At 32.5% G+C, this 25,242-nt stretch overlaps 3 protein-coding genes and 1 pseudogene across 10 annotated transcripts; all 4 read left to right on the top strand.

Annotated features, from left to right (window-relative positions):
• Positions 1-1,080: 1,080 nt before the first annotated feature.
• LOC111277937 (cullin-1-like) lies at positions 1,081-5,155 on the top strand. 6 transcript variants are annotated; one of them, XM_089764183.1, is made up of 10 exons: positions 1,081-1,181; positions 2,029-2,193; positions 2,312-2,411; positions 2,786-2,974; positions 3,107-3,154; positions 3,232-3,435; positions 3,526-3,603; positions 4,089-4,178; positions 4,275-4,326; positions 4,779-5,155. In XM_089764183.1, exons 2-10 carry the CDS (start codon positions 2,063-2,065, stop codon positions 4,895-4,897), a joined length of 1,011 nt encoding a protein of 336 aa, XP_089620309.1. In that variant the 5' UTR covers positions 1,081-1,181; positions 2,029-2,062; the 3' UTR covers positions 4,898-5,155. The 6 variants fall into 6 exon arrangements, with proteins under 6 accessions (XP_089620309.1, XP_022720112.1, XP_089620310.1 ...); XM_089764184.1 differs by lacking the exon at positions 1,081-1,181 and adding an exon at positions 1,339-1,361; XM_022864377.2 differs by lacking the exon at positions 4,275-4,326.
• Positions 5,156-5,252: 97 nt separating this feature from the next.
• On the top strand, positions 5,253-8,324 carry LOC111277936 (serine/threonine-protein kinase ZRK1-like). Of its 2 annotated transcripts, XR_016343750.1 has the most exons (3): positions 5,253-5,588; positions 5,934-7,529; positions 8,182-8,324. XR_016343750.1 is itself a non-coding variant. In XM_022864375.2 (2 exons), exon 2 carries the CDS (start codon positions 5,939-5,941, stop codon positions 6,944-6,946), a length of 1,008 nt encoding a protein of 335 aa, XP_022720110.2. In that variant the 5' UTR covers positions 5,253-5,588; positions 5,934-5,938; the 3' UTR covers positions 6,947-7,564. The 2 variants fall into 2 exon arrangements, 1 of the variants encoding a protein (XP_022720110.2); XM_022864375.2 differs by lacking the exon at positions 8,182-8,324 and having other exon boundaries at positions 5,934-7,564.
• A 763-nt stretch (positions 8,325-9,087) lies between these two features.
• On the top strand, positions 9,088-10,217 carry LOC111277635 (serine/threonine-protein kinase ZRK1-like; annotated as a pseudogene).
• A 9,065-nt stretch (positions 10,218-19,282) lies between these two features.
• LOC111277934 (non-functional pseudokinase ZED1-like) lies at positions 19,283-21,685 on the top strand. Of its 2 annotated transcripts, XM_089764394.1 has the most exons (2): positions 19,283-19,658; positions 20,478-21,685. In XM_089764394.1, exon 2 carries the CDS (start codon positions 20,490-20,492, stop codon positions 21,525-21,527), a length of 1,038 nt encoding a protein of 345 aa, XP_089620520.1. In that variant the 5' UTR covers positions 19,283-19,658; positions 20,478-20,489; the 3' UTR covers positions 21,528-21,685. The 2 variants fall into 2 exon arrangements, with proteins under 2 accessions (XP_089620520.1, XP_022720107.2); XM_022864372.2 differs by having other exon boundaries at positions 19,283-21,685.
• The last annotated feature ends 3,557 nt before the right edge of the window (positions 21,686-25,242 follow it).

Raw genomic sequence — 25,242 nt, 5'->3', positions numbered from 1 at the left:
TTATTTATGTCGATTTTAGTAAATTTGTAAAAATCTCCTTTAATGGATTCGAACAAAAATAATTAAGAAAGAAATAAATTATTTTATCATTTAAGTCAACATTCGTTTGTATTTTATTATCTTTATTTTTTAATATTATTGATACACGTTTAAGGATTTATTCACATTTCATTGGAAGATGGGGCTACTAAATTATTAGTATATAAGATAAGATTCAAGCCATTAAAAATATTTGGCATTGTTTGATAAAATAATGTTATTCCATTTGCAATTATGCCAAGTTGTGTTATTCCTTTATGCACACTAAATTCATTTATAAATCATGAATCTTACCACTTAATTTTGAAAGACATAAAGAGGATTCCTAAAAAAAAAAAAAAAAATCATAAAAAGAGATGTCAAAATGTGTTGAATAATGAATATGGTAGTATTCTCTTTATATAAGAAAATTGAAGAAAATAATTTTATTTTTTAGAAATTGTTTGATAGGAAAATTGAAGTTATTTGTGTATTTGACATTCAAAAATCAAAAGTCAAATGTGAAATTATACATAGGTTGATCAAAGATAATGTGAAATCTTTAATTTGTATAGTAATTTGAAAATTAGAAAGGAAATTTGAGGGATAAGTTAAAAAATTAAATGACAAAATTAACCTTACCATAAAAAAACAACATAGAAATATATAATTATATTAGGTAAAAACATAAAAAAATTCTAAACTATTTTACTTTATAAATCAGTCTTTATATTTTTATTATATCAAAATAAATTTTTATTTTTTAATTTATATTTATATAAATCTTTTTTTATTAAAAATTTGTTTATGTATAAATTAAAAGTTAAGATTTGGTTGGATATAAATTAAAATTAATGATTTATTTAAGTGAAAATAAAAAATGTAAGATTCATTTTAATGAAAAAAATATAAAAATTTAAAGTTTTTTTTTATATATTTTAACCAATTATATTTAAATTAAAAAAAATAAATATATAAAACAAAGCAATTAAATATATTTTTTTTATGCAATATTTTAAAATATCTTTTTAATACTAATAAGGAATGCCACCTCAGCAGTGTAATCACTCACTCTCAAGAGTGAAAAGCTGGCACTTTTCCTTCACCTTTATAAAACTGTCTGTACCAACAGAAAAATCTCCCACCAGAACAAGAAAAATCAGGTGAAAAAAATTTTATTATTCATTTCTTAGTAATCTTTCAATTTTCATGTTTTAATCGTCTAATGTTTGATATTTTTATTAAGGGTCTTTTCAGGGTTTTATTTTTCTGCTTATTTACAGAGGAATATGGTGTATTTGCTACCTTTCAGGGTTTGATTTTTTATAGAATTTAGTGCTTTGGTTCGTGGTTTTTTTAAATAAATGTTATGTTTTTCTTGATGAAATTTGTTGGGTGTTTGATATTTTTGGTTTGGGTATTTTTCAATTAGTATTTTTCGTTAGCTAAAACTGTTGCCGAAGATGTTTTGCAAGTGTATTTTCTTGTCAATGTTTTTTACTTGCTTATTGCTGGCTTGTTTAGGAAATTGAGTGTTTGATGAGATTTGGGAAGTGAAAATTTTGATCTTATGCCATGAACTCTTTATGGTTGATTCAGTTGTTGGTTCTTGTAATTTCTCAAGAAATTTCTTATTCTATAGTTTGGCTTAGCTGAAATGGTGGAAAAGGAAGGATATTTGATTTTGAAGTTTCATGCTTTTATGTTGTTCTGGTTTTTTGATAAGCAAATAAACCTCAGTTTAAAATTGAGTGACATTTTCTGTAAATAAGATTTACGTAATTGAGATTCATGTGTTAATTTTTTTGTTCTTACCTATGTTTTTCTATTAATGAATGATCCGTATAAAATATGATCCTTGTTCATTGATTTTCATTATTCATTGCTTGTGGATTATGTCTTTGCATATGAGAAATCATATAAATTAGTTGAAACTGCCACTTCTAGTGCTTTCAGTGAATTGTATTATTCTATGTTGGTTAGTGTAATGTGTCAATGATAGTCGTGCAGATATTTGTGAAGTTAAGACACGAAGAAGAGAAACATGATTCTTAAGTACATACCACTAGATGAAGGAATGATGATAATGGATGAGGCGATCGTGAAGGCGAAGAAGATTGTTGAAGGGTACCCTGAAACAAAATTCTCTGGAGAAGAATACCAGAGGTTCTATGAGTATCCTTTGTTTTATAGAAGGGTTTACTTCAGTTAAATTAGCTTTCTTCACCATCATCCTACACAGCCTTGGTTAGTGTTATTAACAAAAAAATGCTATCCTTCACAATTTTGGTAGATGTGTTTATTTCATGTGCACCTACCATAGCTCTAATGAGAAAACAATGCAGCTTTATGAGAAATTTAGAAACAGCTTGGAAGAAAGCATCTTTTCAACGGTGAGACATTTGAGATGTCTTGAGATCTAAATCTCAAATTTTGTTTAAATTCTCCTAGAGTCAAATTTATTTTGTACTTATTCATTAAGCATAGTATATTGCTGCATTTCCGTTGTTTTTCTTTGTCAGTTGTACATATATGCACTACTTATATCATACTTGTTTTTTCTTTAGTTTGTTCTGTTGCATTATGAAGTCCTTTCTTTAGTTAGTTTTTATATTAGCTTTCTGCAAGCTTGCCTATGTGGTACTTTTATTCCCCATAAGGACCTTTTTTTAAATTGCTGAGTTGTAGAACCTCAATCTGGATGTACACCAAACTGCTGATAGATTCTACATCAATTTATGCCTTTTCTTTTCCTTTTTGCTTTCAGGTACAGCCAACCTTGATGAATAAACAAGGTGCAAATTTGTTGAGAGAATTCGGAATAATGTGGTCTAATTATAAGCTGATGGCAAGATGGTTATGTAGATTCTTTGAATACCTTGATCGCTTCTTTATCCCTCAACATATTGAGCTTGAGTCACTAAATGGCATCTCATTTAGTTGCTTCAGGGATCTGGTAGGTGACAATTATTTATTCTTAGGACACTTTACCTTTTTTTTTTTTTTCTTGCGTAATTTATGTTTGCTTTATTCCATGAAAAGGTTTTGAAGTAATTGCTATTCTTTTTGGGTCTAATATAAATTTCAGGTCTTCAAGAAGTTATATTGTAGACTCGTTGAGGCAACATTGACTTTGGTAATTCCCATGTGTTTGCTTACCCTATATTTATTTCCTTCTTAGTGGAATTTGGCTCGGTTGAGTTTTAAATGCAGATCAATCAGGAGCGTGATGGACTACAGATTGACTGGTTCCTGCTGAAGAATGTCTTAGATATTTTTGTGGAAATTAGTGACTATAGAGGGGTTAACTATTATGAAGATTTTGAGAAGATCATACTTACTGAAATCTCTGGTTACTACTCTCGATTAGCTTCAGAGTGGCTTCTGTATGATTCGTCGGCTGAATATGTTCAAAAGGTGTTTTGTTGTCAAATTATTACCTTTTGTTTATACATTGAAATGTTATTGACAATATATAACCAGTATATGGTCCCTTAAACTTTTCAGGTTTTCTGGTGCTTGAATCGGGAGAAGCAAAGAGCTAGTCAGTACCTACATCCTGACACAGAAGTTAAGATAGTGCAGGTATATGGTCATTAAGAATTTTTTCCTCTTTTTATTGGCTATATCTGACTTCTAAATGAAATGCTGACCTGTAAACTTAATGTGTTTGGCTGGAGCTTCTGGCTGTATTCATGGTATCAAAATAAACCTCATGCTTCAGCATGTTTGACAATGGTGTAAGCCATGTTGAATAATCAAGCTTTACCAAGCTACGAATTTGTGCTCTTTTTTCTACGTTTCAATGTTTAGTATTTTGGAAGATGATCATTCTCTTTTTATACTTGAATGTCAATTCATACTTGTTATGGCAGTTGGCAAGTTTACGTGACAACTGAATTTATTTGAAAGTTACTTGATTAACTTGGGCTCTCCATTTGGTAACTGATCTTCTGAAGATGGAAATGTTATAATAGAAATTACATTTCTCAGAGAACAGATAATGTTACTTACATAGCATTTGAAATTGGGAGAAATGTCAGTAACTCTATCTTCTATGGTTTCTTCAGGTTGTCAGATATCAGTTGCTGGATCAAATTGCAAACAAATTGATGGAAAAAAAGCAAGCTGAGAATTCTGGCGTGGTGACAGATTATCAGGTACCAATAAATCTGCAAATAACTTTATCATTGTTGCATTTGTCTACCCTATTATAGTGGTATTGTAATACTTGTGAGTGCACATATTTGCTCCAGATCCAGTTAGTGGTCTTTGGCAAGGCAATCTCTGGGATCTTCTCATCATATGGTGGGTTTGAAACTGGAAGTTTCATGGTCTTGGGCATTATCATATGATTTTTATGAAGTTTATGTGGGCTTAAGTTTGGATTCTTTGACCTACTGCTTTCCTTTGCAATGTTGGTCTCCAGGATATCCCAAGCTGAATGGTTGACCAAAACTAATGATGTGTGTTTAAGTTTAGTTTGTGAGATTGCCACATTCTATTAGTGTGCTGAATTATCATGAAGTCAAAGAACCATGGACACCTTGCTTTAAAAAGTGAAAAATGTGGGTAAATAGTGATAGTATCATAATGATAGGACCTGATGGGCTTCCTTTGAATGGATTTGCTAGTGAAACACAATCAAAGTTTTAGGAAGAAAAAGAAATTTCTAGCTGACATTATTTTTCCTCATTGATTAAGGCCCTGCCAGAAGCTGATTATCCTTTTGATGCATGGCATTTATGGATTCTTTGTAGGAAATATTGTCCAAATGTGCTGGCATGACCCTTCAAGAGGGAAGCTCTTCAACATCACCAGAAGAATGGCTGTCGAAGTTAATGGCAAGTTCAGCACATATATGCTAATTTCATGTTGAAAGCTTTGTCAACAGATGTTTGTACAAATTACTCTGATAAAAATATAGCGACCAATAGCAGAGCTAGTGCTTCAACCTCTTTCATTTTGTTCTTCTAAAGGCAAAATTGAGCTTCATCTGTTCAGTAGTTGATTAGTTGAATGAAATTGAGACCGGAGGCCCTTTTCATTTGCTGTATGTAACCAAAAGTAATGTTTTTGTTGAGATTTTATAAGCTGAGGGAAAAGTTAACTATGCATTGAGAATGTGTAATGACAAGTTGTTGGCCATCCCATTATTTCACAGCAGGGCAAGATTTCCAACTCATCCAGATTGAAAATTTGCATATTATTAATGCATAGTGACTATTATTTGAATCCAGAATGCAATTTTTGCACGTCCATAAGAAATTCTAACCTATATATAACGACAAACCGTAGAATATTGCATGATCTATACTTGAAATAAAGGAGAAAAGAGGAATTTCCATTGAGTCAACTTAAGGCAAGTTCAAGGAAGCTGGCTAGCCTTTGCGACGGAAAACTCCTTTTCAGCCGAATATGTCTGTTGACCTGTAAGACTTCTGTATTCGCAAGCAACAAAAATTGCTGCAGGTTTTCATTGCATCAAGTTTGGTTCAATTTGCAAGATTATTTCTGAGTTCTTGGATCTTCTGCTTCCTTTATCTTGGTTTTGTATCCAAAATCCTCTGGTGCATTTTTTTTCCCTTGTCTTTTTGTTTTTATATTTTGAGCTTTGTTATTTCACTTTTATCTGTTCAATGCATCTTATGCTTTTTTAATAAATTTTTTTTTTTAATTTTTCACTATCTACTATCTTTTAATGAATCATAAGATATTGACAACCAGCAAAGATTAAAAAAAAAAACCAAACTCAATCAAAATCTTCACAGAGGATAGCCGGTGCTTAAATGACATGAACTAATCTGCATCAAGATGAAACGTAGTTTTACCTTTATATGATCATGATACTGTAATTTGTACATACTTCTTTTCTATCCTGTTTGTATAACAATTAATATAAGGTTCCATTTTAGGCAAGATGTTTGCATGTTTGAAAGTGAAGAGGCAAGAAGGTAAAAATCAGACACTTTTCACAAAAAATGGAGGGGTTTTATTAGAGGAGCTGGTTGCCTTCTCTAATGGGAGATCTAATCCTATCCGTCATTTCTCTGCAAAAGAGCTTTTAAGAGCAACAAACTACTATGATACGCACCAGATTTTAGTGGAAGACGGTGGTTATGAATTGTACAAAGGTTCTCTAAAGGACCGTCCAGTTATCGTGAAGAAGTATGACAAAGACAATTCACTTTTGAAATTTGCAGCCATGCCTTACAATGATATTGTCATTGGGTCACAAATGAGTGTTCACATGAATGTTTTAAAGGTTTTAGGATGCTGCTTGGAGACCGAAAACCCAACTATAGTATATGAATTTGCTGGTACAAAACGCCTCTCCACATGTATCTCTGCTACTAATAATGTTGAGCCACTACCATGGAAATGCAGGTTGAAAATTGCAATAGATTTAGCTAATGCAATTGCGTATCTCCACACTGCATTTTCTAGACCAGTTATTCATCGCGATATTAAATCTTCAAATATCATATTGGATCAGAACAATGTTCCCAAAATGACTGATTTCGGACTATCTATATCTATTCCAGAAGGCCAAACACATGTCATGGATGCCGTTTTAGGTAGAACAGGGTATAGTGCACCGGAATATTGTGCTAGAGGTTATTTAACAGAGAAGGTTGATGTTTATCAATTAGGAATGCTTCTATTTGAGCTTTTAAGTGGACAGACTCCATCATTTTACTTATTTACAGAGCTTAATATACTGGATAGTGCGAATCACTCTGTTGAAAAGCTCAGCAATGTCGTCGATCCAAGAATAAAAAATGAAGGAATCGAGACAGAGCAGTTGCTGGATTTTGTAACACTTCTCCTCAGATGCATCTCTGATGATGGAGAAGAAAGGCCAACAATGATCGAGGTGGCCAAAGAACTCAGGCGAATTGATCAGTCTTTTCCATTACCTTGTTAGCCTAGCCCCATCCGATTTTATTTTTTCTCGGTAGCTGAACTGGTTCTCTAAGCCATTGATTTATGATGAAATTTAGCCTGCCTGTATGGTTCTGTAGTTATAACAAATGGGACAATGTCAATTAAGTCAAACAAATGTACGGTTATGATTTTAGCATTTTATTATGAAAATTCATTAGTTTACCAACTTTAAATCTGTTTGAATAGAGATAACAATTTCAGCTGAAGCAGCTCCAGAAACCTGTTATGGTAATAAAATTTCCTTTGTTGGAATTCTCATCTGATTGAAAGTAGGATGCAGCAAGGTTCCAATTGTATGTTGAATTTTGAACTTGCATTTATTAACGGATTTCTAGGAAAGATTTTTCCATTTTGATGATCTTTATACAAATGTCTCAATGCAGGAAACATGTTAATTATTTAACCATTTGCTTTGAGCTTGCAGAAAATAACTCCTTATCCTTTCTAGCATCTTGATTTTGTAGTTCTTTTGGCACGTTTTCATCAGTGCTGCTGTTCAATGGCAAAATAAACCATCAGCCTAGTAAACAATCAAGTACTAGGCCATCTCAGAAATTACTTTGGTATGAAAGTTAATTCTGATTTTACATCAGTTTTTGAATCTATAAATAATTGGACTAAAAAGAGAAAAGAGGAGATTTCCATTGAATCAATTTGTTTACTTAATGCCATCACATTGTGTTTCATGTACATGAAATTTTAGAACAAAAAGATTTTTTCATATACAAAAGAGATCGCTGAAAATAAAGAAAGAGTTGCATATGCTAAAATTTGAATCACAGTCGGATGCCACCACTTAAGAATGAATGCATGATCTAAGCTCCGAGTTCATAGAACAAGAAGATTTAATTTCAAACCAAATTAACCTTAGTTTCATTTCCTAGTTTTCAATCTGTTGTATACTATAATCAAGTTATGCAATTATTGAAGAGAAAGTTCAAGGAAGTGGTCTAGCCTATGGGATGAAAATTTCCTGTAGGGCTACCTTACCTCCCGACTTTAATTCAAAAAAAATTAATCTTTGTTAGTATCACTTTAATACAATTACCTGAGAGAAGTTCCAGGAAGCTGCCTAGCCTCTATGAATTCAAAGCTTACCTCATGACTTTGCATTATCTTCTTAAATAATCAAACTATTGGTGGATCTTTTCTGTTGATCCCTACGACTTAAACTGCTGCAGGTTTTGCTTGCTCCTAATTTGTTCAATTTTGCAGATATTGCTCTGAGTTCTTGGATCTCACACTTCCTGATTTAGTATTGAAAATTCCCAGGTGCATTTTTCTTTTTTCCATTCATGTTCTCATTTTTTTTATCCTGCATGTTCCTTCACCTTTATCAGTTCAATCCATCACATAATTTTACCATTTTTTAATGATTTTTTTCTTCATTTTAGACCAATGTTCATATTTCAAGTAACCTTGATTATCTTAATCCAATTTTATACTGACTAGTTGGTTTTTTTTTTTCTCCAAAGAAAAAAATTTTCTTTGTTTCTATTCAGCTGCTCTAGTCCTGCTGGGTGCCTAATTGTAGTTTTTTTTGCTCTAGTTTACTCTGTACGTTATGGACTAACTTTTGTGAATTAAGGTTCTAGATTCTTAAAGGGGGTCTGCTAAATTTTAAAAAGGTCGTCAATGGGACTTTTTCCTTATCAAGACCCTTTGGAGCTTGGAATAAGTCTTGCTACGAAAGAGTAGTGGATTATAACAAATTAACTCAGACAAAATCTATATTAAAAACAAGAAAAAAAAAACAACTCAAGCAAATCTTTGAATAGGATGTTCATGCTCAAATGAAGTAAACTAATGATTATGAGAGTGATGATGTCAGGTTAACTTTCTTGTGTATGTGTGTGTGTTTTTTTTTTATAGATAGATGTTTCAAACTCTTTGGTTTCCAACTACATATTCTCAGGTGGAACATAAATGTTCTGATAGCTTCTGGTTAGCTTTATTCCTATGCTTCAAACTGAAAATTATAGTTTTTTGCTTTCCATTGTCAACAAAAGGAAAAAAAAACAACAGAAATAATAGGTTATCCCAGATTTAAAGCAAATATATATTTACAATATTGCAATCTGTTTCATCATTTTTTCTCAATCAACTTTCTTTTACCTTTTCATGAGCTTGTACATTACATGGTACATACTTCTTTACTATCCTGTTTGTAATTTATATAATGTTCAAGTGTCAGGCAAGCTGATTTCATGTTTCAAAGTGAAGAGACATGACAAAGATGAGATTGAAGAAGGTGATCAGACATTTTTCACAAAAAATGGAGGGGTTTTATTAGAGGAGCTTATTGCCTTCTGTAATGGCAAATCTAACCCAATCCGTCATTTCTCTGCAAAATAGCTTCTTATAGCAACAAACTACTATCATCAATGCCAGATTTTTGTGGAAGATGATGCTTATCAATTGTACAAAGGGTCCCTGAAGGACCGTCCAATTGTTGTGAAGAAATATGGGTATGACCAATATCCATCGAGTATAATTCCAGCCATAGGCAACCCTTACAAAGATATTGCCATCGGATCACAAATGAGTGCTCACAACAATGTTTTAAAGGTTTTAGGATGTTGCTTGGAGACCCAAAAACCAACTAGTATATGAATTTGTTGGAACAAAAAGCCTCTCCACATGTATCTCTGCTACTAATAATGTTGAGCCACTACCATGGAAATGCAGGTTGAAAATTGCAATAGATTTAGCTAATGCAATTGCGTATCTCCACACTGCATTTTCTAGACCAGTTATTAATCGAGATATTAAGTCCTCAAAAATCATATTGGATCAGAACAATGCTCCCAAACTCATTGATTTCGGGCTATCTATATCGATTCCTGAAGGGCAATACCGTATAGAGGGTGGCCTTGCAGCAAGGGGAGCAAAGTTTATTCCACCTGAATATTTAATCAGTGGTTACCTAACAGAGAAGGTTGACGTTTATAATTTCGGAATGCTTCTGTTTGAGCTTTTAAGTGGACAGGAGCCATCGTATTACTTATTTAAGGTGGGTAATGTACTGCATAGTAGGAGTCGCTGTGTTGAAAAGCTCGGTGATGTTGTCGATTGTAGAATAAGAAATGAAGGATTTCGGCTGGAGCAGTTTCAGGGTTTTAATACACTTCTCCTTAGATGCATTTCCCATGATGAAGAAGAGAGGCCAACCATGACCGAGGTTGCCAAAGAACTCAGACTAATTTATCAGAATCTTTCCAACACCCTGTTATAGCCTAGCTATAGCCCCATCATCATTAGTTTACCAGTAGTTCTTTAATCTGTTTAAGTATAGATTAAAGCTGAAGCAGCTTGAAAATTATGGTAATAAAATTCTAGATTCTTTGTTGAAATTCTTATCAGATTGAATGAAATATAACAGGTTTTTTTTTTGGCCAAAAGGTACAGCAGGGTTCGTTATGCAGACATTTGCAGATATTCAACCAAGAAAATAAAGTGACTCGAAGTGATGAGAAATTTGAGTAATATTGGATCCATCTATATTATAAAATTATAACTATTGCCATGTATTTATGATTTCCTTGCCTGTTCTCCATGTGAAGTAACTGTATAAATATCTCTTGGTTCTTTCCAATGGGCCTCACTACTCCAACTTAAAAAAACAAAACATGGCTAATTTTCTCAAGTACTCAGCAGCTGATTGACTAAATCTGTCGACGAATGGAGGAATATGCATTTTGCGACAGCACTTTCGATCAAAACATTAAAGGTTCTAGTGCTGATATATTACAGCTCTAATACAAATAACAATAGAGCAAGCCACCACCAATGCAACCAACACGCAGTTTCTTTGTTGGACTTCTCGAAAAGACGAATGATCCAGTGGAGAAGAACGCTCTTACAACCCGCAAAAATGCTTATCACCTAGTGATGACTAGTTTCCAATAAGCAGCAGTGGCCTTTTTTTTTTTTTTTTTCAGAAAGATTATAACAACATGTTACACCCTGAAAGACCAGCACCTAGAGCACAAACTAGTTGCACCTTTAGTTTTAACACTGCACCAAATCCTTCTGACCCTGTTGGGGATACAAATAGGCAATTGAGGATCATAATTGCCATGGCCATAGCTTCTGGAACTGATCTTACCTCTGGAAACAAGAAAACTTTGTATTGTCTTTATGTCATATAAACACAAATCTATTGGTTGTTACATCATTCTCTCTTAAATGTGTCAAAAAAATAAGTAAACTAATAAAGGAACACAACAAAATTTTTTGTTTTTCGAAAGTGATTTCAGCAAAGACCAATGTCTTTAATATCGCAAAATTTCCCAGACTTGCTGGTTTCTGTCGTTTCCTTAATAATTTGAGTATTCATTAGCATATCAAATTCTTGGTTCCAAGGCCATAGTTTGGAACAATTGAATGTTATAATCTCATATACCAAAAACCAAAAGAATGATACGTGTTCCTTCTTACTGCATTCTTTTCGTCATTACTCTGTACATTAACTTTTGTGAATTAAGGTTCTAGATTCTTAAAAAGGGTCTGTTAAATTTTAAAAAGGTCAATGGGACTGTTTCCTTATCAGGAACCTTTGGAGCTTGGAATAAGTCTTGCTAGGAAATGGTAGTGGATTATAACAAATTAACTCAGACAAATCTATCCAGTGAAGATTAAAAATAAGAAAAAAAGAAACAACTCAAGCAAATCTTTGAATAGGATGTTCAATGCTCAAATGACGTAAACTAATAAGTATGAAAGTGATGATGTCAGGTTAACCCTCTTGCATTTTTTTTTATTTATTTATTTTTCTTTATGGATAAATGTTTCAAACTCTTTGGTTTCCAACTACATATTCTCAGGGTCCTTACCAGTGCAGCATCAATATTCTGTTAGTTTTTTATTGGTGGTCTGCATCAAACTGTAGCATAGTTTTTTACCTTGCAATATGGTGATTTCATAATTTCTTTTTCAATCACTGTTCTTCTACCTTTATATGATCATGATATTTTGTACATACTTCATTTCTATCCTGTTTGTATAATAAACAATATAAGGTTCCATTTTTAGGCAAGATGTTTGCATGTCTGAAAGTGAAGAGGCATGAAGGTAATAATCAGACACTTTTCACGAAAAATGGAAGTGTTTTATTAGAGGAGCTTTTTGCCTTCTCTATGGGAGATCTAATCCTATCAGTCATTTCTCTGCAAACGAGCTTTTGAGGGCAACAAACCATTATGATACACGCCATATTTTAGTGGAAGACGGTGGCTATAAATTGTACAAAGTATCTCTGAAGGACCGTCCAGCTATTGTGAAGAAGTATAACAACAGCTGTGCATGGGGTGAATCAGCCAAGCCTAACAAAGATATTATCATTGGGTCACAAATGAGTGTTCACAAGAATGTTTTAAAGGTTTTAGGATGCTGCTTGGAGACGGAAAACCCAACTATAGCATATGAATTTGCTGATACAAAAAGCCTCTACACATATATCTCTGCTACTAATAATGTTAAGCCACTAACATGAAAATTGTTGGGCCTGAAACAATAATCACGACAATGCAGAAGTAATATATCGCAATAAACACACAGCAATAGATGATAATCAATAACAAAAAACTAAAAAAAAATAAAACACACCAAGATTTACGTGAAAAACTTTGTAGTGTAGAGGGAAAAAATCACATACCACCAAAAAAATATTTGCTATCAAATAATGGATATACAAAGTTCTTCTTTAGCATAAACTAGAGCTAATAAACAACTAGAGAGACAATTGGAGAAATCTCACCAAACAAGTGACTCAACAAATATACCCTGGATTTGTTACTAGAGAGCTTCAAACCCGATCTTCATCGTTCAAAATGTAGAACTCTGAATCATAAACCTGCTAACAAAGTTTTAGTTCGGACCACGGATCGATTTTCATTCAACCAACTCTCCCTTTTTCTTTTTCTCTTTATTTTTCCTAGCTTTCCTTCTTTCTCTTCTTGGTTTGCGCCTTAAAACAACCCCACCTCTTTTTATTAAGTAGCTAGGGTACTGTGTAAAAAGAAAAATTAAGGCCCATCGCCTTTGATTGATATAAAACCAATTACATAGGGCTAGACCCCATTTTCCTAATAATCTTCCCTTTCAGCCCCATTAGGAAGAGATTCATCACCATAGCAATTTTATTTGGAACTTACATTGGCCAACAAACTCATTTTGACCAAATTACTACAGAGCTCAAGCTTCTTCCTGGAAAGTATCTTAGTCAACATATCTACTACATTTTCATCAATATGAACTTTCTTCAACAGCATCTGTTATTCCTCAATCATTGAACGTAACCAATGATATCTAACATCAATGTGCTTCATTCTAGCATGATACATGAATTCTTACTCAAATCTAAAGCATTTTGGCTATTACAAAACATCACATAATCTTTTTGATTTAACCCTAATTCAAGAAGAAAGTATTTCATCCAAAGCATCTCTTTATCTGCTTCAGTTGCTGTAATATACTTAGCTTTTGTAGTTGACAAAGCAATACATTTCTGTAACTTAGACTACCAAGATATAGCTCATCCTGCAAAAGTGAACAAATATCCTAAAGTAAATTTTTTACCATCAAGATCATCTACCATGTCAGCATTAATAAACTCTTCTAGAACCGATTGTGAAACTCTATAACTCAAGCATATTTTTGAAGTGCTCTTCAAATATCTGAAAATTCATTTCACTGCTTCCTAGTGAATTTTTTTTCGATTAGAAAGAAATTTTCTCACTACACTAATTGCATAAGCAATGCCAGGCCATGTACAAATCACAAAATACATTAAAAAATTGATTGTAAAAGAATAAAGAATACTAGACATAGCTAGTTACTATTTCTTAAACACCGGACAAGATTTTTTACTCAGATGAAAATAGTTGATAAATGGACTGCTAACTGATTTAGCATGTTGTATGTTGCATGTTGCATATTGCATGTTGAATCTACTAAGCATCCGTTCAACATACTTTTACTGTGACAACTACAGCTTTTTAGCTCTTTTATCTAGGATAATATTCATACCGAGAATCTACTTTGTTGGACCTAAATCTTTCATGTCAAAGAACTTAGACAATTGTTCTTTCAACCTACAAACTATACCAGCATCTTGTTCCACAATTAACATATCATCAACATATAATAAAAGAATAATGAAGTTACCATAAAAATTTTTTTTTGATATACACATAAGGATCCGCTGTCATTCTTTTATAGCTGTGACTCACCATTAAATAATCAAACTTCTTGTACTATTGTCGCGAAGCTTGTTTCAAGCCATACAAGCTTTTTTTTAATTTGCAAACTAAATGCTACATCCCTTTCACTTCAAAATCCTCAGTTTGATTCATATAAATGTACTCATGCAAGTCATCATACAAGAATATAGTTTTAACATCAAGTTGCTCAAGCTTAAAATTTAAACTAGCTGTTAATCCTAGTACCACTCGAATGAAACTTATCTTCATAATTAGAGCAAAGATCTCATCAAAATTGATACTTGATTTTTGAGAAAAACCTTTCACCACCAATCGATCTTTATACCTCACTTGCTTATCACCATCTTTTTTTAACTTGAACACTCATTTATTTTTCAATGACCTATTCCCTTTCGAAAGTTTAACAAGATCATAAATACCATTTTTTCATAATGACTCCGTCTCTTCTTTCATTGCTTTTAACCAGTGCTTTTTATTTGGAGTAGTCTGCACATCTTAAAAGCTCTCTGACTCTTACTCACTGGTAATTAAAATAAAATCTGAACTTGGATATCTGATAGATGGCCTATGCTCTCTAGTAGATCTTTTAGGTTGAAACTTTATACCACCTGATGTCGAAAGTAGTTCCCTCTACTTAACATTCTCAAGTAGAGAGGATTGTTCCTCCTGCTCAAAACTGATTACATCTGGCTCATCACTAACTATGACTAATTCATTCATATTCCCAAGTTTTGTTTCTTACTTATTTCCACTATCTATGGCTCTTTCTTATAGAACCTTTGTCGATGTTAAAATATCACACTCAATAGTAATCCGTGTAGTCTTCTCATTTTTTTCAAGATCTGTTATGATTTTTTTTCATGAAAGATCACATCCCTGCTTTTGACTTTTTTTTTCACTGGATCCTATACCTTATAGCTAATTTTTTTATCATCATATCTCACAAATACACACTGTGTGACTTTATTGTCAAGCTTTGACTTTTGCTCTTTTGGCATATGCATGAATGTTTTATACCTGAAAATTTTCAAGTGAGAGTATGAAACATCTTTCCCTGTCCATACCTTTTTTTTAATGTTAAAGCCTAAAGGAACTGATAGTGATCTTTAAGCAAATAACAAGCTTTGTTGACTGCTTCACCCCAAATAGCTTTAGTAATTTTGTCATCCTTAACTTGCATTTGACTTTTTTCATAATAGTGCAAGTTATCCTTTGAACTACATCATTATGCTGCGATGTTCCAGGTTCTGTCATTTCATGTATGATTTTATGCTTTGAATAGTACTTTTCAAAGTTTTTGGATGTGTATTCCTTACCATTATCAGTCTAAATATACTTCAAAGATAATTCTGTCATCTTTTTCATCAGGACATAAAATTTTTAAAAATATTGTAATACCTGACTTTTATTTTTTAACATATACACCCAAGTTTTACATGAAGTATCATCAATAAAAGTAATAAAATACCTATTACCACCTAATTACTTAACCTCAATGGAATCACATACATTAGAAGAAATCAATTTCAATATATTTTTTCTTTAAAAATTCTTACGAAAAGAAACTCTTCGATGCTTACCAAACAAATAATAATCACATGAATAAAGAGATATACCTTTGATCAAAAGAATAAGAGATGTCTTGCCAAAACCTGTAATCCGTTCTCACTCAAATGTGCCAGCCTCTTGTGTCATAAGTTTACTGAAGTATCATTTTCAATAGCACTTACCTGATTACTGTTTAATTACATCCATGTCTTATAAATTGTGCAACATAGTTTTTCTCTTACAACTATCATAAATCCTTTGAGATGTTTCCATTGCCCATTCTTTTGTTGACTCTCATATCCTTTCTTATCAAGGACATTAATAGCAAGCAAGTTCATTCTCATATCCAGAATGTGTCTAACATCCCTTAGAGTCAACATGCAGCCTGTACTAGTTTGTACAACAATATCACCAATCCCAACAATCTACGACACACTCTTGTTTCTCATATTGGTATAGTCAAAGTTTCATATTTTATAAGTTGTAAACAACTCTTTCTTAGGAACACAATGATATATCACTCATGTGTCAACTATCTACTCAATGTCGGGATCATTAATATGATTACAATCACCATGTGTACAAATCAAAGTAACTAAATCGCTATCTGAATTCACCGTTGCAATATTGTCATCATCTAAACTCTTACCTTTCTCATCTTTCTGTTTTTGCTTTAAGATTTTACAATGTCATTTTATATGACCTAATTTTTTACAATGAAAACACTTCACTTTATCTCTAGACTTAGGTCTATATTTAGACCTTCTATGATCTTTTGAGTTCTGACATCTGTCAATGTTTTTACCCTTATTTTCTATGACCAAAGCTTAATTCTCAGGGTCTACATCTTTTTATCTTACTTCTTTATTAAGTATATTGTCATTTACCATCTCTAATGTCACTTTGTAATCAGGAGCTGAATTAAGAACAATCACAACTAGAGTATTTCAACTACTTGGCAATGAACCCAAAAGAAATAATGCCTTCATTTCATCATCCATCTTAAGCTTCATAGTAGTCATCAAACTAAATATATCTTAAAAATCACTTAAGTGCTCTGTAATAGATCATCTATCCATATACTGTAAAGTTACAAGCTTTTTAACAAGCATAACTTTATTCATACCTATTTTTCTCACATACAATGATGCCAATTTTTTCCAAACAATGTGGGCATCTGCCTTTTGCGTTACATAATGGAATACACTAATATCAACCCATTTTTTGATTGTAGCCAACATCTTTCTACTTAGCTTTTTTCAGTTTTTATCTTTCATATATGCTAATTTAGCTAAATCACTAAATACCGGCTCATACAAATCTTTGCATTATAAATGATCTTCTATCATAAGCTTCCAAATTGAATAATTTGATGCTGTCAATTTTATCATAGAATTTGTATCACTCTCCATGATCTCAAATAAAATTTACTTCTATTTTGGGCTCTTTCTTATCGATGTCTCAGAATAACATTCACTTTGATATCATTTGTTGGGCCTGAAGCAATAATCACAACAATACACAAGTAATATATCGTAATAAACGCATATCAATAAACAATAATCAATAATAAAAAACGCAGGAAAAATAAAACACATCAAGATTTATGTAAAAAATCATCTAGTGTAAAGGGAAAAAACTATAGACCATCAGAAAAATCTCTACTATCAAATAATATATATACAAAGTTCTTCTCTAGCTAAAACTAGAGCTAATCAACAATTAGAGAGACAATTGGAGAAATCTCACCAAATAGGTGACTCAACAAATATACATTGAATTTATTCATAGAGAGCTTCAAACTGGATCTTAACCGTTCAGAATATAAAATTCTGAATCATAAACCTACTAACAAAGTTTTAGCTCAATCTGACTACGAATCGATTTTCGTTCAACAAACTCTCCTTTCTCCTTTATTTCTCTATTTTTCTTGGCTTTATTTCTTTCTTTTCTTGATTTGTGGCTACACCTTAAAACAACCTTACTTTTTTTTATTAAGTAATTAGGGTTGTATAAAAAAAAAAAAGATCAAGGCCGTACCTTTGATTGGTCCAAAACCAATTTCATAGGATTTGACCCCATTTTCCTAACAGAAATGTAGGTTGAAAATTGCAATAGATTTAGCTAATGCAATTGCGTATCTCCACACTGCATTTTCTAGACCAGTTATTCATCGCGATATTCAATCTTCAAGTATCATAGCGGATCAGAACTATGTTCCCAAACTCGTTGACTTTGCACTATGTATATCTATTCCAGAAGGCCAAACACATGTCATGGATGCCGTTTTAGGTAGAACAGCGTATATTGCACCTGAATATTGTGCTAGAGGTTATTTAACAGAGAAGGTTGATGGTTATCATTTTGGAATGCTTCTATTTCAGCTTTTAAGTGGACAGACTCCATCATTTTACTTATTTACAGCGCATTATATACTGGATAGTGCGATTCACTCTGTTGAAAAGCTCAGTAATGTTGTCGATCGAAAGACAGCAAACGAAGGAATCGAGGCAGAGCAGTTGCTGGGTTTTGCAAGACTTATCCTCATCTGCATCTCTGATGATGGTGAAAAGAGGCCAACAATGGTCGAGGTGGCCAAAGAACTCAGGCGAATTGATCAGTCTTTTCCATCACCTTGTTAGCCTAGCCCCATCTGGTTTTATTATTTCTCGGTAGCTGAAAGAATCTTGTAAGTTGTAGTTGTATGCTTGGTTCTCTTAGCCATTGATTTATGATGAAACTTAGCCTGCCTGTACGGTTCTGTAGTTATAACAAACGGGGCAATGTCAATTAAGTCAAACAAATGTACGGTTGTTATTTTAGCATTTTATTATGAAAGTTCATTAGTTTACCTACTTCTTTAATCGGTTTGCATAGAGATAACTATTTCAGCTGAAGCAGCTTGAGAAGCCTGTTGTGGTAACAAAATTTCCTTTGTTGGAATTCTCATCCGATTGAAAGTAGGATGCAGCAAGGTTCCAATTGTATGTTGAATTTTGGAATTACATTTATTAACGGATTTCAAAGAAAGATTTTTCCATTTTGATGATCTTTATACAAATGTATCAATGCAGGAAACATGTTAATTATTTAACCATTTGCTTTGAGCTTGCAGAAAATAACTCGAGAAACCATCCAAGTAAACAATCAAGTACTAGGCCATCTCAGAAATTGCTTTGGTATCAAAACTAATTCTGATATTGCATCAGTTTTTGAATCTATAAATAATTGGACTAAAAAGAGAAACGAGGAGATTTCCATTGAATCAATTTGTTTACTTAATGCCATCACATTGTGTTTCATCTGCATGAAATCTTAGAACAAGAAGATTTTTTTTATACAAAGGAATCGCAGAATGGAGATAAAGGGAAGAGGTTGCATGTGCTAAAATTAGAATTCTAGATCTGCTTGATGCTACCACGTAAGAATGATTGCATGAATTAAGCTCCGAGTTCTTAGAACAAGAAGATTTAAATTCAAACCAAATTAACCTTAGTTTCATTCCCTAGTTTTCAGTCTTGTATACTATAATCAAGTTATACAATTACAGAAGAGAAAGTTCAAGGAAGCGGCCTAGCCTATACGCCATGTACGATGGAAACATCCTGTAGGGCCGGCTACCTTACCTCATGACTTTAATTCAAACTAAAATAACCTTAGTTGGCATCACTTTAATGCAAGTACCAAAGAGAAGTTCCAGGAAGCTGCCCAGCCTTTATGAAGGAAATTCCTGTAGGCAAGTTTACCGTATGACTTTGCCTTTTCTTCTTAAATAATCAAACTACTGGTGGATCTTTTCTGTTGACCCGTACGACTTAAACTGCTGCAGGTTTTACTTGCTCCTAATTTTGTTCAATTTTGCAGATATTGCTCTGAGTTCTTGGATCTCACAATTCCTGATTTAGTATTGAAAATTCCCAGGTCCATTTTTCATTTTTCCCTTCACGTTCCTATTTTCTTGTATTTTTCTTATTCAGCTTGTCCTTTCACCTTTATCAGTTCTTTAACCTTTGTTTCTATTCAGCTGCTCTAGTCCTGCTGGGTGGCTAATTGTAGTTTTTTTTTGCTCTAATTTACTCTGTAGATTATGAAACTAACTTTTGTGAATAAAGGTGCCAGATTCTTAAAAAGGGTCTGTTAAATTTTAAGAAGGTCAATGGGACTTTTTCCTTATCAAGAACCTTAGAAGCTTGGAACGAGTCTTGCTAGGAAATAGGAGTAGTGGATTATAACAAATTAACTCAGACAAAATCTATCCAGTGAAGATTAAAAACAAGAATAAAAAAGAAACAACTCATGCAAATCTTTGAATAGGATGTTCAATGCTCAAATGACGTAAACTAATGAGTGTGAGAGTGATGATGTCAGTTTAACTTTCTTGTGTCTGTGTGTTTTTAAATGGATAAATGTTACATACTCTTTGGTTTCCAACTACATATTCTCAGGGTCCTTTCATTGGAGCATAAATGTTCTGATAGCCGCTGGTTAGCTTTATTCCTATGCTTCAAACTGAAAAATATAGTTTTTTGCTTTCCAGAATGAACAAAAGTAAAAAAAAAAAAAAAAAAAAAAAAAAAAAAACAAACAGAAATGATAGGTTATCCCAATTTACAATATTGCAATCTGTTGATTAATTTCATCATTTTTTTTCAATCAACTTTCTTCTAACTTTTCATGAGATTGTACATTACATGGTACATACTTCTTTACTATCCTGTTGGTAATTTATATAATGTTCAGGTGTTAGGCAAGATGATTTCATGTTTAAAAGTGAAGAGACATGACAAAGATGAGACTGAAGAAGGTAATAAGACATTTTTCACAAAAAATGGAGGGGCTTTATTAGAGGAGCTTATTGCCCTCCGTAATGGCAAATCTAATCCTATCCGTCGTTTCTCTGCGAAAGAGCTTCTTATAGCAACAAACAACTATCATGGATGCCAGATTTTTGTGAAAGATTGTTGTTATCAATTGTACAAAGGGTCCCTGAAGGACCGTCCCATTGTTGTGAAGACGTATGGGAATGACCAACATCCAAGGGTTAAATTTGCAGGCAGAGCCAACCCTTACAAAGATATTGCCATCGGATCACAAATGAGTGTTCACAACAATGTTTTAAAAGTTATAGGATGCTGCTTGGAGACCCAACAACCAACTGTAGTATATGAATTTGTTGGAACAAAAAGCCTCTCCACATGCATCTCTGCTACTAATAATGTTGAGCCACTACCATGGAAATGCAGATTGAAAATTGCAAAAGATTTAGCTAATGCAATTGCGTATCTCCACACTGCATTTTCTAGACCAGTTATTCATCGAGATATTAAGTCCTCAAATATCATATTGGATCAGAACAATGTTCCCAAGATCACTGATTTCGGACTATCTATATCTATTCCTGAAGGGCAATTGCATGTACAGTGTGGCAGTGCACCAGGGATAAAAAAATTTATTCCACCTGAATATTTAGTCAGTGGTTACCTAACAGAGAAGGTTGACGTTTATAATTTCGGAATGCTTCTGTTTGAGCTTTTAAGTGGACAGGAGCCATCGTATTACTTATTTAAGGTGGGTAATGTACTGCATAGTAGGAGTCGCTGTGTTGAAAAGCTCGGTGATGTTGTCGATTGTAGAATAAGAAATGAAGGATTTCGGCTGGAGCAGTTTCAGGGTTTTAATACACTTCTCCTTAGATGCATTTCCCATGATGAAGAAGAGAGGCCAACCATGACCGAGGTTGCCAAAGAACTCAGACTAATTTATCAGAATCTTTCCAACACCCTGTTATAGCCTAGCTATAGCCCCATCATCAGTAGCTGAAAAAGTCTTGTAAGATTCTTTTATTCTAACAAAGCCAGTGGCCTGGTTGCTCCACTGGGGAAATTTAATTATAGCACTTCCAGACTGTGGCATTTAGTATCAAAATTCATTAGTTTACCAGTAGTTCTTTAATCTGTTTGAGTATAGATTTAAACTGAAGCAGCTTTAAAATTATGGTAATAAAATTCTAGATTCTTTGTTGAAATTCTCACTTGATTGAATGAAGAATAACATGTTTTTTGGCCAAAAGATACAGCAAGGTTCATTATGCAGACATTTGCAGATATTCAACCAAGAAATCAAAGTGACTCAAAGTGATGAGAAATTTGAGTAATATCGGATCCACCTATTTTATAAAATTATAACTATTGCATAGATTTACGATTTCCCTGCCTATTCTCCATGTGAAGTAGCTATATCAATATCTCTTGGTTCTTTGCAATAGGCCTCACCACCCCAACTTGAAAAAACAAAACATGGCTAATTCTCCCAAGTGCTCAACAGCTGATCGACTGAATCTATCGGACAAATGGAGGAATATGCATTTTGCGAGAACACTTTCAACCAAAACATTAAAGGTTCTAGAGCTGATATTACAGCTTTAACACAAATAACAATAGAGCAAGCCACCAGCAATGCAACCAACACACAGTTTCATCGTTGGACTTCTGGAAAGGACGAATGATCCAGCGGAGAAGAACGCTTGCAACCTGGGAAATAGTGATGACTAGTTTCCAACAAGCAGCAGTGGGTTTTTTTTTTTTTTTTTAGAAAGAATATAACAGCATGTTACAGTCTGAAAGACCAGCACCTAGAGCACAAGCTAGTTGCACCTCTAGTTTTAACACTCCACCAAATCCTCCTAACCCTGTTGGGGATAGATATAGGCAAATGAGGATCTTAATTGCCATGGCCGTAGCTTCTGGAACTGATCTTACCTCTGGACACAAGAAAACCTTATAATGTCTTAATGTCATATAAACACAAATCTATTGGTTCTTACCTCATTCTCCCTCAAATGCCAAAAAAAAAAAAAGTAAATTAATAATGGAGCACAATAAATTCTCTGTCTAGACATGTTTCCAAAATGATTTCACCAAAGACCAGTGTCTTTAATAGTGCAAATTTTCCCAGACTTGCTGGTTTCTATCATATCCTTAATAATTAGAATACTCATTCTAGGTTCCAAGGCCAAAGTTTGGAACAATTGAATGTTATAATCTCATATACCAAAAACCAAAGGAATACATGTTCCTTCTTACTGCATTCTTTTCCACATTAATTCATCTTCAAAGCAAAAGAATTTTTTTCGTCATTCTTGACAATTGTTCTAGCCCTATTCCCAGCTACTTCAACTGTAATACCCCAACCCAAATGATACTTGGGTTAGACTAATACCAAAGCCTATCAATTTATTAAGAGATTAATTAGTAAAAAAAAAAAGTTGAAGTATTAAATGAAAAAAAAACTTAGTTGTGGAGAAAAAGAAAGAAAATAAGAGTTTTTCTTCCTCATCTTCTTTAGGGTTAGAAAATATAAAAAATTAAGTTAGCGATTCAAAATCAAAGGCTACAATCAAGTTAATCCCTCAAAGGTGAATATATGTCATCTTTTTATTTAAAAAAAATATCATGATTTATTAATGGTTATTGAATAGAGTTTAAAAGCTGAAAGTTAAGATTTGAATTTTTAAAGATTGAAAGAGAAATTATGTTTTTGGATGAGATGCTATGAATTACAATAGTAAATTAAAATAGAATTCTGTATTAATGGATAAATTATTGCTATGATGATTAGATATCGTTGGAAAGCATGTTGAATCTACTTTCTAATGAAATAAGCGGGAGTTGAATTCGAGTTTTTTATGAAGAATTATCTAATTTTTACCTAAAGATATGCAAGCTACCTAGCAGCAGCAGCAAAGAGGAATTACAAAATTCCTTTTAATTTTTATACTAAGATTTACAACTTAAGTCATATATGTTTGGAAAGCTTATTTAGTCTATTTTCCAATGAAATAAGCGGAATTGAATTTGAAGTTTCTTATGAATAAATAAGTAATTTTTATGAGAAGGTATACAGGCTGTTTAGCAGCAACATATGATGCAGATTGCAAAAATTGTTATAATTAATCCACAAGGAATCACGAGATAGGCCATATATGGTTAAAAAGCTTGTCGAGTCTAATTTCTAACGCATTAAAAAGATTTTAATTCTGAATTGGATATCTTGAGATATGATTGTTTAGTGAAAGTAGCGCAGGCTATCCAGATTAGTTACTCGAGTTATTTCTTGTTTAACTTAATTATTTTGGTATAAGTGGTCTCAAATAGGTTGATTAATTACTATTATATTGAAATTATCTTAAATAAGTCATTAATTATTTAGAGAAAAAAACTAGGTGGTAGGATCAGAATGAGATAAGTAGAATTTCACACACTTTACTTGCTTTTGAAAATATATATATATGTATGTTTTTAAAGGAATAAATATTTTATTTCTTTATTTTTAATATATGAAAATATGATTAAGCATATGATTATTTTATGCTTTTGTTATGTAAATGATGGATCATACTTATAAATGAAATGAGAAAATGATTTATGTTTAAAAAATAATTTTATGATAGCTATGTTTTTATATTCCTAGGAAGTGGGATCATATTTTTTATATATGAAAATATGATCAAGCATATGATTATTTTATGCTTTTGTTATGTAAATGATGGATCATACTTATGAATGAAATGAGAAAATGATTTATGTTTACAAAAATAATTTTATGATAGCTATGTTTTTATATTCCTAGGAAGTGGGATCATCGACACTAAAATTAGTTTTATGGCCTTGGCTAAGGGGTTATAGTAATTAGCATAGCCATGATCATACGACCATGCTAATGGGTTATAGTAGTTAGCGTAAGGCCTTGGCTAGCGGGTTATAATAGTTAGCAATGATCATAAGGATACAATTATCGATACGACCAATGTCACGGGTTATAGCACTGACCGTAACTAACGATAAACGAATGATAATGATGATTTGTGATGAATGATTTTTATAAATTGATCCATAATTTGGTGACATTTTGATATCGATTTATGAATTTGTGAAATATTTGACAGAACAATAATTTTTGAAATACTTTGACATTATGATTTGATAAATATTTTGAATGATCTATATGATATGTATGAAAATGATATTTGATCCGATAAAGTGTGTGAGCTTTTACTTACTGAGCTGTGGTTTGCTTATTCTTTATTTATTTATTTTTTTACAGATATTATGAATGATAAGTATGATTAATCTTGAGATGAGCTAGAAGAATCGAGCATTAGAGAACTACTTAAAAATTAGGATTTTATGAAATATTGTTTCTTTTAGTTGCAATACTCGACTTTAAACTTTTGAAGACTTGTTATTTAGTTATTTTACTTATTAAGAACTTTATTTTAGTTGAAAATTTTTCAATGATTATGAATTAAACTTCGTATTATTTTAAGATTTTATTTTAATGTAATATGATCGTATTATGTTTCGATTTTAGACTGTGACATGAACCGTGTAGGATGACAAAGAGCTATCAAATTGCAGTATAGAAGAAAATTACATAGCCTTCTTGGCTTCTTTGCGTGCGTTGAAATATATATATATATATATATATATATATATATATATATAAA

Source organism: Durio zibethinus, chromosome 7 (assembly GCF_047325235.1).
Source record: "Durio zibethinus cultivar Kanyao isolate XHJ-2024 chromosome 7, ASM4732523v1, whole genome shotgun sequence".
Classification (NCBI taxonomy): Eukaryota; Viridiplantae; Streptophyta; class Magnoliopsida; order Malvales; family Malvaceae; genus Durio; species Durio zibethinus.
The sequence above is the reverse complement of the archived record's forward strand: the minus strand, read 5'-3'. Positions and strand labels throughout refer to the sequence as shown.

What these genes read in the sequence shown, in the direction of transcription:
- LOC111277937 (XM_089764183.1), top strand. Translation starts at nt 2,063, where the DNA reads ATGATTCTTAAGTACATACCACTAGATGAAGGAATGATGATAATGGAT. An exon ending in TTAGTTGCTTCAGGGATCTG is followed by an intron (nt 2,975 to 3,106) that starts GTAGGTGACAAT and finishes TATAAATTTCAG; the next exon opens with GTCTTCAAGAAGTTATATTG. An exon ending in TTGAGGCAACATTGACTTTG is followed by an intron (nt 3,155 to 3,231) that starts GTAATTCCCATG and finishes TTTTAAATGCAG; the next exon opens with ATCAATCAGGAGCGTGATGG.
- LOC111277936 (XM_022864375.2), top strand. Translation starts at nt 5,939, where the DNA reads ATGTTTGCATGTTTGAAAGTGAAGAGGCAAGAAGGTAAAAATCAGACA.
- LOC111277934 (XM_022864372.2), top strand. Translation starts at nt 20,412, where the DNA reads ATGAGATTGTACATTACATGGTACATACTTCTTTACTATCCTGTTGGT.